At 39.5% G+C, this 19,827-nt stretch overlaps 1 protein-coding gene across 1 annotated transcript in view; it reads left to right on the top strand.

Annotated features, from left to right (window-relative positions):
- Positions 1-19,827, top strand: part of ETNPPL (ethanolamine-phosphate phospho-lyase) — a 62,903-nt gene that overhangs the window by 12,197 nt on the left and 30,879 nt on the right. Inside the window, exons 4-6 of the mRNA XM_089668496.1 lie at positions 6,087-6,161; positions 6,789-6,882; positions 9,929-10,045. Of these exons, the coding sequence (XP_089524622.1) occupies positions 6,087-6,161; positions 6,789-6,882; positions 9,929-10,045 (286 nt within the window). The remainder of the gene's footprint in view (positions 1-6,086; positions 6,162-6,788; positions 6,883-9,928; positions 10,046-19,827) is intronic.

Raw genomic sequence — 19,827 nt, 5'->3', positions numbered from 1 at the left:
ATCCGTCAGTAAATATTTCATTTATTAAATAATAACCCTTCTCAAAAACATGACTGTTTCAGCTTAGGAATTTAAATGGAAACATAGGCCAAATCTTTAATAGGTGGTTTAAAATATTTTCAGGTCACAATAGCCCATTAGTATCTATTTATATGTAAAGAACAAAGGTGTGAACTTACAGCATTTAGCTTCCAGCAGTGAAGGGTCACTAATGATCAGTTGCTATGGGTTCATGTACACCTATGTGAGCATTGTATTATGTCTCTGAAATGGGGCAGTACAAACATAGCATGAGCAGTCACAATTCTAAGCATTAACCATAATAATATATGAGATACAGGCAAAGTTGGATACAAAGGTAAAGGCTTTCCTTGCATGCTAGAAAATGCAAGGAACATTGGTAAAGTTCACTGGCTGTGATCAAAAAGACTCTCAACATGCACTTTGTTACATACAGATTTCTGTAAGTGCAAACAACATTAACAAAAGCAATGCAAATACTTAAAATGTCACTAAAGCCAAGACCCTGCATTCACTATATTGTCTCCCACAGTACACAAAAATGCAATTATTTTAGTAAATACAAACTGCTAAATACCTTTTAGTTAGTAGTTTTGTGACTTCAATAAGTGCCCAGCCAAGCAATGGTTAAAGCTTGTAGAAAGAGTTTTCATTCTGCTGCTCTATGAGGTTGCATGACCCCTGACCCTCTGTCTGGACAATGCTGATTGGCCCTATGCTGATCACATGCACCCGACCTTAAAAAAAAAACCTCTCTAGCAATACACACCAAGCTGAGCATGTGCAGAGTGCCTCCTAGGGTTCAGTAATATCAGCATATGGATAGGGGACTGTGGAAGAAGGAGAGGATCAGAGAAGACAGGGTCAAACAGTCTTTTTACACAATGCGGAAGATTAACCCCTTAGTTTTCACGTTGAGTATAACAGGCAAGCTTTACTGCATATACAGACTGATTTTACTGTTGTGAGTTTAGAAACAGCTTAAGGCCTCATTTACATTTGCAATGATATACACGTATAGATGTGTTTATAGAGCATTTCTAAACACATATACTTTAAATGCATGTAATGATTTTAAATGGTATAATTCACACTATCTAGGGAATTCAATAAATCTCTACCGACACTTTTCTGGAACCCTTTAAAATGGCAGGCTCCAGATTCAACAATTCCTGCCGCCTGTTTTGGTAACTTTACTAACATGCGTGGCAGATTTAGGTCATTTTTAATAGCACCACTTCTACAAAGTGGTCCTATTAAAGTGTGAAATTCAAAAATAATTAGCTCCAGTTCATAGGTAACGAAGCTGGAGGTAATTAAGACCCACTCTAAGGGTACTAGCACATGGTACTGATGTATAAATATCAGATACTGTATTCCTAGCAGAAAAAAATGAAAAACAGCTGTGTAGCACTTGCACGTATTTGCATGTACATGCACATAAAAATTCTTCCAGCTTTTTTTTTTCAAGTATTTGCGTGTACATGCATAAAAATACTGATCAGCAACACATATTTTTTAAATTTTTTTTTACTCATCTATATGCAACGGATGTTTACGTATATATTAATTTTTGTATTTTTTTTTTTTTTACCCATCTATACGCAAGAGATGTTTACTATTAAAAGCAATGGGCTGCATTTAGAGGAGTAAAGAAAAATTCCTAAATGCCTATAAACACTGCTTTTTCAGCTGTCCCATGTGCAAGCGGCCTAAATTTGCATTCAGAGAAAGGCAGAGTGCCTGTCTCTGTACAGAGTGTAGCAGAGGGGCATATATGCTGCTGCTACCCCTCCCTGTCGCTGATTGATAAGGATACTCTCAACTTCAGAGCTGACTGCCTCCTAGCAACCAGTGATGCTGCAGTGTGTGGAGCCTGATGGGGAAGATGAGACCATAGTTCCCCATCAGGTCCACTCTCTCCTTATAATTGATAGCAGGCATTTCGTGGATTCTATAGTCATCAGCAGGCTGTCTATTGTTTAAGGATTCGCCGACTGCCTGCTGTCAATTACAAGGGGGGGGAGAACTTGAAGGGTAACTAGTATCTGTGAATCCCCATCAAACTCCCGCCAAGACCATATAAAGACTCTGACCTCAGTGTTCCTCCACATTTGGTGCATGCCTTAGCTTCATGTACCTCTCTATAACAGGTACATAAATCTGTCGCCCCGTACTGATATTTGTCACATGGAATTCCAAAGAGTGTTTTAGACATCTTGATGGATTCCCATGTGTGTGTTTTTACCTGTGTTTAGTTGTGCTCACTTTAGCTGGATTTAGAGAAAATAGAATTCTTCATGCATGTAAACGCTTGTACATTTAAAGGCAGGTGCATGTAAACGCACATACATTAAAACGCAGGAAAAAGTGATTTGGGAAGTAAAAAATCTATATTTCCCAGAAAATTTCTGCTGCATTTAAATAAACCAAATGGAGAAGGCTAGTGTGAATGTAACATAAAAGTGCTACTTGCTAGCTGAGATCCAACTAATGAATGGACAAGACTCTTTGGTGAATTACATATACCACCACATATACCAGTGGTCAAATAGTAGACCGCCGCTCTATGTATGTTAAAGTAAGCATACCTTGACCAGTATCTGCTCCTGTTACTTAGATAACATGTAAAAGGAAATTTAATTAAGAGAAACAGAAAACAATGAAAAACCTGACATAGGCTTTGAATCTTATCCATGCTATCTAAAATAAAACCAAGATTTTGGCTGAAGTTTAATTTGCAAAATGACCAGTTATTGGTGCTCAGTGCCAAAACAGTTTGAAAAAGTACAGTTGGATACTTGTCAGTACTAAATACTCTGTATATTTACAATTTTTTTATTTACTCTTGGAGTGCAGCAAGCTCTCTACTAACCCTCTCTAATCCTGCACATGTGCACATGGTTAACAGAGAGCAGGCTACAATCAGAAAAATTAATGTGTGTTTACATTGAACAGGTATAGATGATTGTAATAAACACACCAGGCTAAGGTGTCATATACTCCTTTAATAAATAAACCCCAGTGAACAGCATTAGGAACCAAAATGAAACTTTTTCATCAGGGCTGGGCATGCTATGACCATCATGTCCTATGGATCACATACTGTATATGAAATCATATGCTGCCATAATACAACTATTTTTAACATCTCAATTTATCATACAAAAATATGTACATTTCTGTTGCTTAGTGTTTGTCAAATACAGTAGGTGTAAAAGGTGTCAAAAACAGCTTACCATTTGCAATGCATACTGTAGATAAGAACAAAAAATGTGTTACGTATATAGATATCAGTTAAAATAACTTTGCAATAGTGGAATATCCATTGCATTACAAGGGTCATAATGTCTAATGTTTGCGAAATGCTACAGACGCAGTTTATTAGGAATAAAACATATATTGCAGTCACTGCAAAAAACAGTCAAGGCTCCCGGTAAATTTAGTCTGGTGAAATTCTGTTTCTCGTGATAGGAACACACTGAGATAGTGAATCAGTCACCAGTTGCAAAGGGCATCATGTCTAGGGAAGGAAAAACTCAATCAATCAGATTCTAAGAGGAAGGGTGTGCTTGTACAGTATTTGTTCTTCTATTATTCAGAGAGGAGTGTTAGAGGAGAAGACTAAAATGCCTGTAGATTATAGAATGTTTTTTTTTTTTTTGCCCATTGCCTATGGCCCTTTTCATACGGGCATCTCAATTGGGTCCGTCTGTCCGTTTTTCAGGCAGACCTGATCGGGACAAACAACAAAAGAGAAAAATTCCCAGCTCAATTTGCCAGCCAGCTTGCAAACAAACCAAATTAGCACACATTTGCAAATATATGCGTAAGCTGCAGAGCCTTGTCACGGCACCTCGATATTCTGTAGTCCTAACTCTACAAATTTTGAGAGCCCCCATATTAGAGGCACATTTAATGAATAGACCAAGGACAGGTGAACCTGAGGGAGCCCACCATTCCTTAAAGGTAAAGGAGCGCACCGGACACCCAGCATGTAGCACAATGGCAGCTAGGGTGCCAGGGAACTCGATCGAGACTCCCATTCTCCTCTATGGAGCGGCAGGTATAAATGGACATGTGTCCGTTTACACCCGCTTACACCTGATCTGCTAAAAACAGATGGATGGGGTCCAGCGTATCAGATCAGATGGCAGTCAGGTGTAAATGGACAGGTGGAAAGTTTACATCCGACAGTCCATAGAGGAGAGCGGGCTTTGTCTGTGTCTGTTATGCATAAGCAGAATGGACACAAATCTGTCATCCACCTGCTCAGCAGGAATCAGCAGACAGATCCTCTGCTGAGCACGTGGATCGCAGGCGGAGTCAGCCCTATGTGGAAGGGGCCTAATATGTGTATGTTCTAGGGCACCCAAACCCTTGACACATGCTCTGTGCTAATAAGAGTGAAAAATCAGTTAATAGTAGATATTTCTAGACTAAAAATATTTTCAAGGTGCAGGTATTACAAGTGCATTTCTAAATCTTGAAATCATTTTCTGTGCACCAAGAAGCCCCTAGATCCTGACTGCATACTGTACACTGGCTTTCGTTGACCTCTGTCTTGACTTAAAGCTTAGTGTTTCCCTCTGTGGGGCTAAGATTCATTCCCAAACATTTAAAAGTCCAATACAAAGAGTCCCAACTGGCTTTCACACCAGACTGCTAGGTGTCTGGGGTGGGCACCATAGAAGGCCTGCAGGAATAAGTGTAAGAATTTTCACTACTATTTCCTATAACAGTAGACTCCAAACTGCAGCCTGGTGGCAAGATGTGGCCTTTTGCTTGCTTTTATCCAGCACTTGGGGCACTATTTCATCCACTGATACCAACAATGGGGCATAATTCTCCCCCTCTGAGATGGCACAATTCCTCCCAATGACACCAACAATTGGGCCCAATGACACTAACGATGGAGCTGGATTCCTTCTAATAACAGAAATATTTGGGCCCAATGAAACCAATGATGGGGCAAAGTTTTTCTCAATGACACCAAAGATGGAGCATAAATACTCCCACTGACACTAAAGGTGGGGGATTTTGTTTTTTCTCGTTGATGTTGGGACCTTTTCTACTCCCAATAGCCACAGACTGGCCCTCCTAAAGTCTGAAGGACAGTAAACTGGCCCCCTGTTTAAGAAATTTGGAGACCCCTGTTCTATAAGTAGGAATACCAGTACATATACCTATTGCATTTTAAGGAAAATGTGTGATTTGCACAAGAAGGGCAAAGCAAGAGGTTTAGTTCAGTGCCAGGCAGCACATACCCATTTCTTTCATACCCACGCCACAACTTTTAGCAGCTGGGAGCAAGAAAAGAAGCATTGGGATGCTCTGAATTGCTGTTGATAGATCTTACACAGGACTGAGTAGTCTGTTCCCACCCAGAAAGGGCATTACTAGGGCAGCCAGCATTTTTAAAGGGAAAAATGGGAGTGAGTCATATGATTCTCCATATTTAGTTATTTCTTTGCACTTAAAGTATATCTAAGGCCAAAACTTTTTTCATTTTGGATAGAATAGGGGAGGGCAGAACTGGTGTCAGTTTGTTTTTGCCATTGTGTGTCACATTAGGAAGATTTCAATTCACTTACTGCCCTGTACATTTAACAGGAAGGAAAATGTCCTCTTAGACAGCTGTCATGGGCACATGAAATATTTCCTCTCTATTCCTGTTCAGGCCGCGACTCAAGATTTTGGATTTATTTACTTTCATTTCCAGTGACGTTGGTGATCAGGAAAATTAGAGAACGTGAATCTCCCTAGAATAGGGACAGAGACAGTAATATACACTTGACAATGGCTCTAACCCTTCACTATGATAATTAAGTCTTAAGAAAGGTTTTTGTGGTTAACTCTACTTTACAGTAAATTTGTCCTAGTGCCCTGCATGGACAAAGCACAGGTTTGCATAAAGCCATAGTTGCATCCTAGAACTGCATTGTGAAAAAGGTACATATTGTTTGATATATCTACTGTATTATGACAGCCCAAGTTTCCCTATGATGTCATGTTCTCATGTACTGCAATTGTGTCCTAAGTGTCATATGTTTTTTTCCCTGTAGGTCAGAGGCAAATGACCTTGCACTTCGTTTGGCACGACAGTACTCTGGCCACTTTGACATAATAACCCTTGATCAGTAAGTTCTCGAACTCTGTTACTAAAGTACATTGACTCTTGAGTCTAAAATTCTTTTATAATACAAACTATATTTTAAATATAACATTTGAATATAAGTTTCAATAACTATATTTTAGGCAAGATGTGGTAAATTTGAACTTGTTTTGAATGATTTGATATATTTGCATAGTTTTATTTAATTTAAAATAAGTAAATAATATAATAAGTTAAAAACCTATAATAATCTATTATCTGTATAGAAGAAAGCTGTAAGTAGTAAAAAGAATACATGCTAATATTTGTATAGTTCTTTAAAAAAAGATAAAGCACCAAACAGACATTATTTTATCATGGGCATTTGTTATTTACCATATTTTATTACATACTTTATGTGTCCCAATATGAGAATATTTATGTAACAATGGATTTTCTGAGACCTTATGTCATACACTACTACTTTAAAATAAATTGGCCATGGCAAACAATATAACATTGGTTTACAAAGTTAGAGAAACAATAAAACATTGGTCATAACTGGAAATTTTTGTCATAAGCATACAAATGATTGTTTTTAGACTAATTCAATCACAACATCCTAATCATACACCATTGTGATATATGCCTGTGTTGTCATTTTATACTTTAGCGCTTACCATGGTCATGTGACATCTTTGATCGACATTAGTCCATATAAATTTCATCAACTTGGAAAGGAAGCCAAGAAAGAATATGTTCATGTGGTAAGCACTCTTTATTCCTTAACAATCTTTTAGTTGATATCATTGGTATATTACCAGTTTTTTAATACATTAGTAGGCTGTTATCATTGTTGGGTATTCTATCAAGTTTTATAAGTGTAACTCATATTTTAAATATCGGCATGAGATCCTGTAAATGGAATATGAATATAAAGAACCCTTTTAAATTCAAAATGTTTGGGACCTTGTAGTAAAATGGAAGGTCCATTCAAATAACCCGGGCTCCCTGCCCCTTTACTCATCACCTACTCTTAAGCTGGCCATACACTACTACAGTTGTCTCCAAATTGCAGCCTGGGGGCTGGATGCAGCCTTTGCTTTTCTTTATCCAGCCCTTGAGGCATTATTTCTGCCACTGACACCAACATTGGGACCCTATTCCTCCCACTGACACATACGATGGGACACTATTCCTCCCACTGACACCAATGATGGGGCATTATTCCTCCAAGTGACATCAACGATGCGGAAGAAAACCTTCCACTGACACCAATGATAAGGCACTATTCCTCCCACTGACACCAATGATAAGGAACTATTCCTCTTACTGACACCAGCTATTTCTTCCCCTAAGACCAAAGATGGGGCATTGTTTACTCCCATTGGGCACAGCCAGCCCCCCTAAAGCCTGAAGGAAAGTAAACTGTCCCTTTGTTTAAAAAGTCTGGAGACCCCTGCACAAGTAGAATTTCGTCAAATCATAAGTCCAGAAAAAAATATATATATGCCAATACCAAAAAAAAAAAAAAAAAAAAAATTTTAAAAAAATATAAAAACTTTTAAGTGCAAAAAACTTTTGTGCAAAAAAAGTGTCTAAATATGAGAAATTTCACCAAAAAACCTTGATAATATAATGGCAGATCATCCATAAATATATCTTCAGAAACGGAAACTCTGCAACACACCGATCCTCATCGATCGAAATAACAGGATGAAAAACTTTGTAGTTAATCGAAAATCCACTTCTCCAATAGAAAAAGGACCACCTTCAAACGTATCCATGGGGGGAAATGCCAAGCACTCGAGAGAAACAGAAAGACTTCATGGTGCAATATTATAAAAACCAATTCCTTTATTAGGTACTCATTGCACTTACTCAAGAGGTGTCCCAGCCGACACCAGCATCAACAGCATAACAGCAATCACATAAACGAGCCTGGCTACTCAGCACATGCGCAGTAGCTGGCAGCCAAAAACGTAATGACGTCACATCAATCAAGCTCCGCCCAATGGGCGGAGCTTGATTGATGTGACGTCATTACGTTTTTGGCTGCCAGCTACTGCGCATGTGCTGAGTAGCCAGGCTCGTTTATGTGATTGCTGTTATGCTGTTGATGCTGGTGTCGGCTGGGACACCTCTTGAGTAAGTGCAATGAGTACCTAATAAAGGAATTGGTTTTTATAATATTGCACCATGAAGTCTTTCTGTTTCTCTCGAGTGCTTGGCATTTCCCCCCATGGATACGTTTGAAGGTGGTCCTTTTTCTATTGGAGAAGTGGATTTTCGATTAACTACAAAGTTTTTCATCCTGTTATTTCGATCGATGAGGATCGGTGTGTTGCAGAGTTTCCGTTTCTGAAGATATATTTATGGATGATCTGCCATTATATTATCAAGGTTTTTTGGTGAAATTTCTCATATTTAGACACTTTTTTTGCACAAAAGTTTTTTGCACTTAAAAGTTTTTATATTTTTTTTTTTTTTTTAATTTTTTTATTTATTTATTTTTTGGTATTGGCATATATATATTTTTTTCTGGACTTATGATTTGATGATTTCTTTTTATACACATTTACTAGCGCAAATTATTTATTTATTGGTACACTTTATATATGGTGATTTTTTGCAGCTGGTACACTATTAGTAAGTTATATAATTTTGACCATAGGCGCTATTATTAATTTTTCTTACAAGTAGAATTTCAGTTGAAATCTTTTCTTTTATGAATGTTTGTTTGATTTTCTAATCACCAATCACAAAAGGGAAATACAAGTTCCACTTGCCTACAAATGTAATATATAAGGGTGAGTAAATAATTATCGGCACTCCGGTTATATTAAAACTTCTCTTGGCCGTGTTGTCTTAGTGCTTTCCGTTCAAGGCTACTGTCTCCCCAGTCACTGCTATGCAGGTTTGAATGTGTTACATCAGTTAATTTGTGATTGCGGTGCAAGAAAAAATGAATGTTTCCTCCTTGTGATTTGGCCAAAAGAAGAGCAGCTTGCAGTTGTTAGTTTTTTGTGGTCTGAGGAAGTATCTGGTGCCATTATTTACCGACTTTGAGTGCAGTATGGAGAAAGTGTTTTGTTGTGAAAAAAGTATGCATGAATGGATAGAGAAAGTCACACAAGTGTTAGCCATCAAGGAGCCGGGAGCCCGTCCATGACAACAGTGAGCATACATGCAGGGGCGGACTGACCATTTGGAAACTCGGGCACTGCCCGAGGGCCCGGGGTCAGTAGGGGGCCCCATGAGATGCCCCTGGTACCTTTTTCATAGGCTTTTTTGAGTTTGGGCAAGGACACAGGGGCCCCATGATCCCCTATTGCCCGGGGGCCCCATGAGTTGTCAGTCCGCCCCTGCATACATGTGAAATTATTCTGTTGAATAGACGAGTGACAGTGGATTATGTGGCAAGTCATTTGCAAATCAGCCATGGCTCTGCCTATGAAATAATCCTGATGAAGAAGTGAATATAGCAGTGCATCCATGGCTTGCAGCTCAGCCTAAAATTTTTTTTATGAGGGAATACAAAAGCTTGTTGACAGATGGACAAAGTGTATTGAAAAAAAGGCCTTTTTCTCGAAAAATAATGTATTTTTCTTTTCTAAAAATTTAAAAAATACTGTAAATTCAACATGAGGATAATTTTTGACTCACCTTCGTATTTTACTATTTACTAAAGCTAGTTGCATAAGGATTAAAAATAGTTCATGTTGATTGAGGGAGTTTAGTTCCACTTTAGGCAGATTTCTATGTATATTTGTCTTTCAACGCTTTCAATAAAATAATATTTGTATACTGCAGGCTCCATCACCTGATACCTACCGTGGAATGTACAGGGAAGATCATCCAGACCCTGGAGCTGCATATGCTGAGGAAGTCAATAACATCATCAAAGAAGCTCACCAAAATAATCGCCAGGTTAGTTGTAAGAACTATCAGTTTGCTAAAATATGTCATGTTCCTTTAAAGTATAACTAAAGGCTCCTGTGTGTACAATGTGACGCACAAACCCCATAAAGTAAACAAAAACTTCCTTTACATTCTTTGAATGAACCAAATCCTCCTTCATTTGTGTCTCACATGCTCCCCCTCTCAGTCACTGCAGTTTACAATGGGAGGGTTTCAGCATCAGAGACAGTGCTGTCAGTTTGGAAAGCAGTGGGCATGGCTAAGTATAGCCAGGTGCTGACTGACAATCTACAAGCCTTTAAATCCGCAGTTACAATGCTGATAGGCACATCCCTGGCAACGCTGCTCTTAATTCAGGAGCAGTGCAGAATTATTGCCACATCATCACAGGTAGCTACATTAGACAAATTTCACTGGCATGGAAAACTGTTTGTGAGACTTTGCAAGAGGACTAAGAGAAAACTGTATGTGCAGATGCACCTTTAATTGTGTGTTGCAGAACATTTTTGTATGGGAGACCATAGTGCTCTCTTAATGTAAAGTTATATGTATAAGGCATATATTGTTGTTGACATTGAGGATACTATTTTTAAAGTGGTTGAAAAAAAAATAGGACATCAACATTGTAAAGGACTAGTTAAATGCCATGCAGATTCTAAACTATTGCATGCTTGTACTCCAGTGTGTGTTACGATACTGACTATATTATCTGTGGTGTGCAAACGTTCCCGTGGTGGTGGTTTGTATCGTAAATGCAGTATATGGGCAGAATAACTGGAATTTGGAAGTGGCCGTGTTTGTACATATTGCTGTTAAAGTTTCCATCCCTAAATACTGCCTTACACACAAATCATTCAGTTGTTCAGTCCACAGGCTGATGGAAGAAAATCAAAGGATTCCCCATTCTATGCAAACAGTTTGGATGAAGGAATCTCCATTGATGGCTATTGTGTTCAGTTGTTTTCAGGCAGTCTGCATCTGATAGGATGCGGTCACTATTTGAATGTTAATTTTACACCCAGCAGTAGATTTGTTTTAATTCATTGCCTGTGATCTTCAGTTTCATCCAAGAGCCATGATGTAGTATTTTTCTGAACCAGTCTGATTTTTATGAATGAATAACTGTTGATCTGTAGAGAATCAAACCTGAGCACATTCCATTTTGCCCTATTTTCACACAACAAATGTCTGTACTAGCAGTTTCACTGGATAAATAGCTATCCAAATTTTATAAGTACACCCCTAAGAGTCTCATGTACTCAAAGCAGCATTTTCTGCACAACCAAAAATTCACACTTTCTTTGGGTACTTACTGCAGAAGGAGACAAGGCTGGGGATTGAGCACTGATGTCATATGTTGTTTGAATTGTTGTGTAAATGTTCTGCGCTCTCTTTCCTGCCATTCAATGCCAAGAATCTCTTTGCTGCTGCTCCTGCACTGTGAAGATCCAAATTGTAATCTTATCTTTGGGCAATGTCTGCTGCATGCCTGTGTGTTTGACTTTTGTCACCTTTGGCCATCTGATCCCCACCTGCCATCAGCGGTTTCTGTGAGCACCTGAAGCCTTCATTCATACCCTGACCTTTACATTGCCTTACCACCACACAGTCCTAATATGTCTAATTCTAGGCACACTCATATTCTACTAATGACACCAGTGTTGCTTGCAGCTTGCCCATTGATGTGACCAACATCTGTAGTTTGGAATTAAGTTGTCCTGTGCTCCTAGAGTCTATCCCATCTTTGGAGTCTTCACTAGCTAGACTGAGTTTGCTTGGCTCCTCTGCCTTTTTCACAGGAGGATTTTGCTTCAGTCATAGATGACTTTATGGCCCAAAAAACCCAGTTATTTGCTAACTCTAAACACAGAGGCCACAAGCATGCTCCTTAGTCTTCCCCTGCAGATTTTGCATAATAATTTTGGACCCTTATTGAAACAGTGAGTACCACTCTGAAAGGAAACTATTTGTGGCAAGAGCACACATCTACCCCAGCCAATAAAGTCAAAGGCACAGTCTGGGGAAGTTCATAGGGAGTTAAGAAACATGCTTTTTGTTGCTCTTTTTTGTTATACTACTTCTGCAACTTTTGCTTCCAAATCCAAGCATGTTTTCCAGTTTACTTAAAAGGTCTGGAACTCAAAGTTCCTCAAACTCTATGACAGCGCAAGTCCATGAGTTGTCCAATTCTCTGTATTTCCATGAGACTCCTAGGTCTGATAGTAGCCTTTTTCAAGGCAATCCCATATGCCCAGTTTAACTCCAGGTCCATATACCACAATATTCTGTTGTGAGACAAATCAGTCCAGTTTCTATACAGACCAATTCTATTGGTACCGAGGACCAGAGTGTCCATGGTTTGTTGGCTCCAGAATTTAGCTCTGAAATCAAGCAAGTCCTTCCTTTCCATCTTTTGAAAAATGGTCACAATGGGTGTCAGCCTAGTTGGCTGTCCCTATAGCTTTGGATTATCTGGCTAGAGGGTTATCTAATTCGGTCAGACAATACCATGGCACTTGCATATATTATCCATCAGGGAAGAGCCAGAAGTCCCACCACAGCAGGAAAGGTCTGCTATTTACATCCTGGAAAAAGACAGTTGGCAAGCAACATTTCTCAACCAGCAGCGTTTGAGCCTAGAGGAGTGGTCCCTACATCTGGAGGTGTTCCCGGACCTGTGTTTCAACAACAAACTGAAATGATTTGTTTCTAGGCAAAGGGATCCTCTAGCAGAAGCACTGACAGCTGAAGACCATTCTGGTGAACCACATAGCTCTGGACTGGCCAAAGTGATTGTGGTACTTCGACCTAATAAGACTCTTTGCAGCAGGCACTTCTAGATCATCAAGATATTCTGTCTCAAAGACCGATTTACCACCCTGCTTTATGACCACTGGCTTTAACAACATGCTGTTGAAGCCTAAGTACTGAGAAACGGGAATATTTGAATGGTTCCCACAATGTTCAAAGCTAGAATGTCCACTTCTTTCACAGTCTACCATTGCATTTGGAAGGCATATTTCACTATTTGTGAGTCTCGGGGCTTTCACCCTAGGGATTATCGGTGGGGCGAATGCTTTCCTTCCTACAGCTAGGTCTGGACTAGAGAGAAACTCTCCATTTGGTCCAAAAACAGGTTTTTGGACCAAATGTGTACAATTTTTTGATGAATGAGTAGGGGTATAGATAGAGATGAGCGAATCGAACCTGGCGAAGTGGAATTCGTTTCGAATATCAGGAAAAATTTGATTCTCATCGAATCCGAATTTTAGCAAACTTCGGGTGCACGAATCGTATTTTTCCCGATCAGCCGGCAAAAGTGTCACTGCAGAGAGCTCCGCTATTTCTGACAGTTCTGACAGTTCATTTACAGCGGTTGAAACATTGTATCTATTTGTTTCCATTTAGGATACAGATGTTTTTATTCGGAAATAAATAGATACAATGTTTCAACCGCTGTAAATGTGAAGGAACTGTCAGAGAACTGTCAGAAATAGCGGAGCTCTCTGCAGATACACTTTTTGCTGTACTGGAATTCTTCTTCTTTTCATTCTTCTTCTTCTTTTCATTCTTCTTCTTCTTCTTCTTCTTCTTCTTTTCATTCTTCTTCTTTTCATTCTTCTTTTCATTCTTCTTCTTCTTCTTTTCATTCTTCTTCTTCTTCTTTTCATTCTTCTTTTCATTCTTCTTCTTCTTCTTTTCATTCTTCTTTTCATTCTTCTTCTTCTTTTCATTCTTCTTCTTCTTCTTTTCATTCTTCTTCTTCTTTTCATTCTTCTTCTTCTTCTTCTTCTTCTTCTTCTTTTCATTCTTCTTTTCATTCTTCTTCTTCTTTTCATTCTTCTTCTTTTCATTCTTCTTCTTCTTCTTTTCATTCTTCTTTTCATTCTTCTTCTTCTTTTCATTCTTCTTCTTTTCATTCTTCTTCTCATTCTTCTTTTCATTCTTCTTTTCATTCTTCTTCTTCTTCTTTTCATTCTTCTTTTCATTCTTCTCATTCTTCTTTTCATTCTTCTTTTCATTCTTCTTCTTCTTCTTTTCATTCTTCTTCTTCTTCTTTTCATTCTTCTTTTCATTCTTCTTCTTCTTCTTTTCATTCTTCTTCTTCTTCTTTTCATTCTTCTTTTCATTCTTCTTCTTCTTCTTCTTCGTCGTGCCCCGTGACTGCCCAAATGAGTGAAGTGTGCGGTGATTCTAAGATCGACGGCACTCATCTGCATGTCATACTGACTGACAGTATTATTTCTCGTCCCCAGCAGACTCCAAGGGCATTTAAATTAAAGGTACAGTGTTCTGCACTAATATAAAGGCTCTCTGAAGCCTAGAAACCCTTTTAATAAGTTAAATTCGCGGCGAATAAATTCGCATCGGATTGAATTTCTCCCGCAAATTCGGCGAATCAGCCGAATCGAATTTTTGAATAATTCGCTCATCTCTAGGTATAGACGTTTGGAACAAGAGACAGGCTTTGGAGGTATAAAAACAAAATACCACGGATGCCATGAGAAGGGCAAAGAAGCAGCTCATGGGTGTGGTCACATTATATTAACAGTGTGTGAGGCTTAAAAGGCTAAGGTTATAAAGAAACCTTAACCTATGCGGCTATGGGTCAAGAGTGGGTGAAACATAGAGTGCAAGGGCAAGGGTTAACTAACACACAGAGTTCAGGGGTCAGGATTAAGTAAGCAACAGAGTTCAGAGGTCATGAGTTTGATTCTAAGAGTGCACCTTGTGTCTTTCATCCCCAGACCAGTGTGCAGAATCATTCTGAGAGCAAGGTAGATTGTAATTCATTACAGTGTATGGGGCCCAATTGATTACACTGCACAAGCATTAGTTATAAAGTGGCTGTGCTGCAGTAGTGCCTGTCAAAAAATGGCACTGTTGGAGCATTCTACATGGCCGTAGCAGTATTAATGGCCATGTGCAGAGCGGTCTTCTGATGCCATTTTTTAATTGATGCTTGTGAAGTGCAATGAATTGGGTCCCGTACACGATGTTGGCTCCCGAGGACTAATTAGGGTACAAGTGGTAACCCGTGCGTGCAACTTTTCCTGCATCAGGTTACTATTTCCCAGACTTGCTAGGCTGCCACATAGTCTTCTGTTCACATGGTCTCTAGATCTACCAGGTAGATGTTCAAGCCTCATCAGATACCAGCTTCAGGCATACTGCCCTTAAGCCGGCTCTGTTGTTTTCGTAGGTGTTACTAACCCTTAGTTGGCTTGCTTTTGGACTTCCCTATGGTTAAGACTTCCTGTGTCCATCAATGGATGAGAAATAAGGGTTGAAGTCATCATAAATCCTTTTCTTGGAGTGCACTGAGGGACACAGACCTCATTGCTCTGTGTTTATGATCATGTGCTCTGTACTCCTGGTGACAAAAAGTGGGGGAAGGGGTTAGGTTGCCAAATGCTTCTGTAGGCAGCATTATAACCTGAAAGTTAAGACTTCATGTGTTCTAGAAACTTCATAACATGGAGATATGGTACTACATAAAACATGCAGCAAGGTAGCCCAGCATTTCTTAACCCTGTCCTTTAACTTCCATTTCCACACCATAACATACCCTTGGTTACTAATGCACCCTATTCAATTCTTGTTTGATTGTGCATTAATAACTGAGTCTACATACAGTATACTGATGGTGTTGTGTTATTATATATGACTTCCACACAGAAACGGTTCATAAGACAACTCTGTTGTCTCATATCAATAATGGAGGACGTATGACCAGTGTATATTTATATATGTACTTTTCCCGCAGCAACCAATAGTCCTTTTCCAGAGAGATGCATTTAGTCGGATAAAGATATTTGTTACAGATGACAGAAATCCAGCTGAATACTAAATATTACAATGAACAACAGCCCTCAAAGTCCCATTCAAGATACTTCATATCAAGCATAGAGATACTACACCGTCCAACATATGTTCGATCTATAATATGCACCTAGGTAGCTTCCATGCATGGAATAAGTATGATCTACAGTATACCTGTGCGCCTATATCAATGACAGGAAAAAACTCTTTCCCAGCGGAGGTATAGACAAGGTAGATGAGAGGCAATCATTATAACCCTTCAAATAACCTTCCTGTGTCCTGTCACACAGATGTGTATCTTCTCACACCTATCCTCCAGTGTCCTGTGTTAATTTACACATTTTCCCCATTCAGTACAATGGCAAGCACTCTGATTGGCCACTTTTAGTAGCATGTTTTATCTTATGTGTCTAGACCTAGAATAGCTGTATGCATAGATTTTAATTAAAAAGTTAAATAGATACTACTTGTCTTGTTTATGGCAAACATGCTCTCTTCACCATAAACAAGTACATCATGAATATTTAAGACTTTTCCTAATCTATTTGCAAATAACCTGTTCTGAAACTTCCCTGACTCTCCATATATTTACCCCAAATCAGGTTAACCCAACACAACAAAAGTAAGGTAATTACCTCCTGCATACATTAACATAGTAAGGAGTCCTTTTGGTATGTAAAGTGGTCTTGTCACTGGCCTGTGCAAGAATGAACAGTATGTGTTTCAATGTCTTCAATATATATATATATATATATATATATATATATATATATATATATATATATATTACACACAATATACTACATATTCCCCCACTTGAATCTAAAATGTTCCCTTTATATAATTTGACTGGAGTGATAACTTTCACTCACCCCTCATTAGTAATAGTAATGCAATAGCAGTGTACCAAAGTAATATATTCCCCATTTATTCTGCCCAGTCTGAGCATCAGTGTGCAAATACTCAGACACCCAATAAGTTATGCAAAGCCATTTTGTAGCATCTCACCTCAAGAGTTACATGTATACAGATGGTACAGGATATACAGGTTTCAAAATGATTATCAGGTTTAAATGCCTCTCTCTGGTTTTAAAACAAAGATAGTGAAAATAAGGAAAGAAAAAAAATTATCTTGATAAGTAGTGAAAATAAGGAAAAAGAAAAAAAATGATCTTGATAAGTCCATTGATTTAAATCTTTGTAATTCGTGGAAGTTGGTATCAACACAACATAGCTTTTCATGGCATCCTGTTCTTCACTTGCAAATGAGCATTTCCAGTCACAGGTCTCCAACATCTGAAAGACAAAAGTTTCTCAAAGGTTCATTAGCCCAGTCCTATAAACATTGTGTTTGAAGATAAAACAAAGTCTTATTTGCAAGCTAATTCACCCCCACTGCCATAGAGATCTAATTTGCAACCTCTAGGAAAGAAAAAAAAACCCAAAAAAACAATGGATGCAGTTGCTAAACTGGGAGTTTACCCAGCAACTGCTTTTCAGGTGGCTAAAACTATAACCACTACAAAAACAATTTGGAATTTATTTCCCACCGACTTTAAAAAAAACTAAATCATGAAGGTTTGTCCTTGGAAACACAAAAAAATATGCCAAGGTCCTCCATTAATGTTCCAAATATTGAGGCCAAATTTCTGAGAACAGTAGCTAAATCTTAATGCATGCCAAAGAACTTTAATTGGAAAAACTCATACCACAGGTCCAACTGTCTATGGACTATCAACCAAATGGTTGTTCATCCCAGTGTAGTATCTTTATGTAAATGAAGACACCTCCATTTTCAGCTCTTTCAGTTGCTCCATAAACTGAAGTCTTTCTTGCTTTAGCTGACTATTCCCAGATTGTATCCTTGTTATTTGGGTGTTAAAAGAGACTTGGTTTTGTCTACTATGGCCTACATGCCTGGGGGAATTGCCCCACCTTGCAGAATAAACTTCTTTGCGTCTTGGTGCAGTTTTGGGGTACCGAGAGTTCCTTTGCTTACTACTACTACCATTAAAACAATATCTTGCAATGTGCCCCAACCTTTTACAAGCAAAACATCTCAGAACTGGCTTCCCTGAGTAAGTACTTCTCTCAGCACTTGTGGACTGAGACGCATTACAGTGGCTGGAGTCCTGAGACTTCACACTCTCATTTTCTGAGGAACTTTCATCCACAACAGGCTCATCCCATGTGCTCACTGCTATTGCATTACTATTACGGTCAGACTGATTCTCTATTTCCAAGCCTGAGTCAATCTCAACAGCTGCTACAAAACAATTGTCTAAACACCCATCATAGACCTTACTTGCAGCAACAACAATCTGCTTCTTTAGAGACATTATCTCTGCTAAACATTGAGAATGGTCAACCTTTGCACGTTCGCAGCATATCTCCCTTATAGCACACTGAGCATTCTCCAAACATTCTTTAACAAACATTTTGTTCTCTTTGGCCCTGGAGAACAAAATGATATAATCTTTACGAATTCCAGGTATCTTTTATTCACTGCTCAAAAAAATTAAAGGAACACTTTTTAAACACATTAGATCTCAATGGGGAAAAATTATAATGCTGGATATCTATACTGATATGGACTGGGTAATATGTTAGGAAAGTAAGGATGCCCCATCATTTGATGGAAACAAAAACTATCAACCTACAGAGGACTGAATTCAAAGACAAACCGTAAAACAAAGTGAAAAAATGATGCAGCAGGCTAGTCCATTTTGCTGAAATATCATTGCAGCAATTCAAAATGGTACTCACAGGGGCGGACTGACCATTCAAGCACTCGAGCACTGCCCGATTGCCCGGGGTCAGTAGGGGGCCCCATGTAATGCCCCGGGTACCTTTTTTATAGGCTTTTTTGGGTGTGCTTTGAGTGTGGGCAAGGACACAGGGGCCCCATGATGCCCTTTTACCTGGGGGCCCCATAAGTTGTCAGTCCGCCCCTGGGTACTCAGTAGTTGTATGGCCCCCACATGCTTGTATGCATGCCTGACAATGTTGGGGCATGCTCCTAATGAGATGACAGATTGTGTCCTGGGGTTTTTCCTCCCAGATCTGGATCAGGGCATCACTGAGCTCCTGGACAGTCTGAGGTGCAACCTGGCGTCGTCTGATGGACCGAAGCATGATATCCCAGAGGTGTTGTATTGGATTTAGGGCAGCCAAGCATGGGTGCTATTCAATGGTATCAATTCCTTCATCCTCCAGGAACTGCCTGCATACTCTATCCACATGAGGCTGGGCATTGTCGTGCACCAGGAGGAACCCAGGACCCACTGCACTAGCGTACGGTTTGACAATTGGTCCAAGGATTTCATCCAGATACCTAATGGCAGTCAGGGTGCCATTGTCTAGCCTGTAGAGGTCTGCGCGTCCCTCCATAGATATGCCTCCCCAGACCATCACTGACCCACCACCAAAACGATCATGCTGAACGATGTTACAGGCAGCATAACGTTCTCCAAAGCTTCTCCAGTCCCTTTCACGTCAGTCACATGTGCTCAGAGTGAACCTGCTGTCATCTATGAAAAGCACAGGGTGCCAGTGGCGGACCTGCCAATTCTGGTGTTCAATGGCAAATGCCAATAGAGCTCTATGGTGCCACGCAGTGAGCACAGGACCCACTAGAGGACGTTAGGCCCTCAGGCCACCCTCTGTTTCTGATTATTTGGTCAGAGTGATTTACGCCAGTGGCCTGCTGGAGGTCATTTTGTAGGGCTCTGGCAGTGCTCATCCTTTAACTCCTTTCACAAAGGAGCAGATACCGGTCCTGCTGAGGGATTAAGGACCTTCTAATGCCCTACCCAACTCTCCTAGAGTAACTGCCTGGAATCTCCTCCTTCTGGCAATGGCACATATTGATGTGCCATCCTGGAGGAGTTGGACTGCCCGTGCAATCTCTGAAGGGTCCATGTATCGCCTAATGCTACCAGTAGTGACACTGACCCTACCCAAAAGCA

The sequence above is a fragment of the Staurois parvus genome, unplaced genomic scaffold, assembly GCF_062004578.1.
Source record: "Staurois parvus isolate SC_StPar_1 unplaced genomic scaffold, SC_StPar_1.0 ptg000058l, whole genome shotgun sequence".
NCBI lineage: Eukaryota > Metazoa > Chordata > Amphibia > Anura > Ranidae > Staurois > Staurois parvus.
This window is presented reverse-complemented; position numbering and strand designations above follow the sequence as displayed.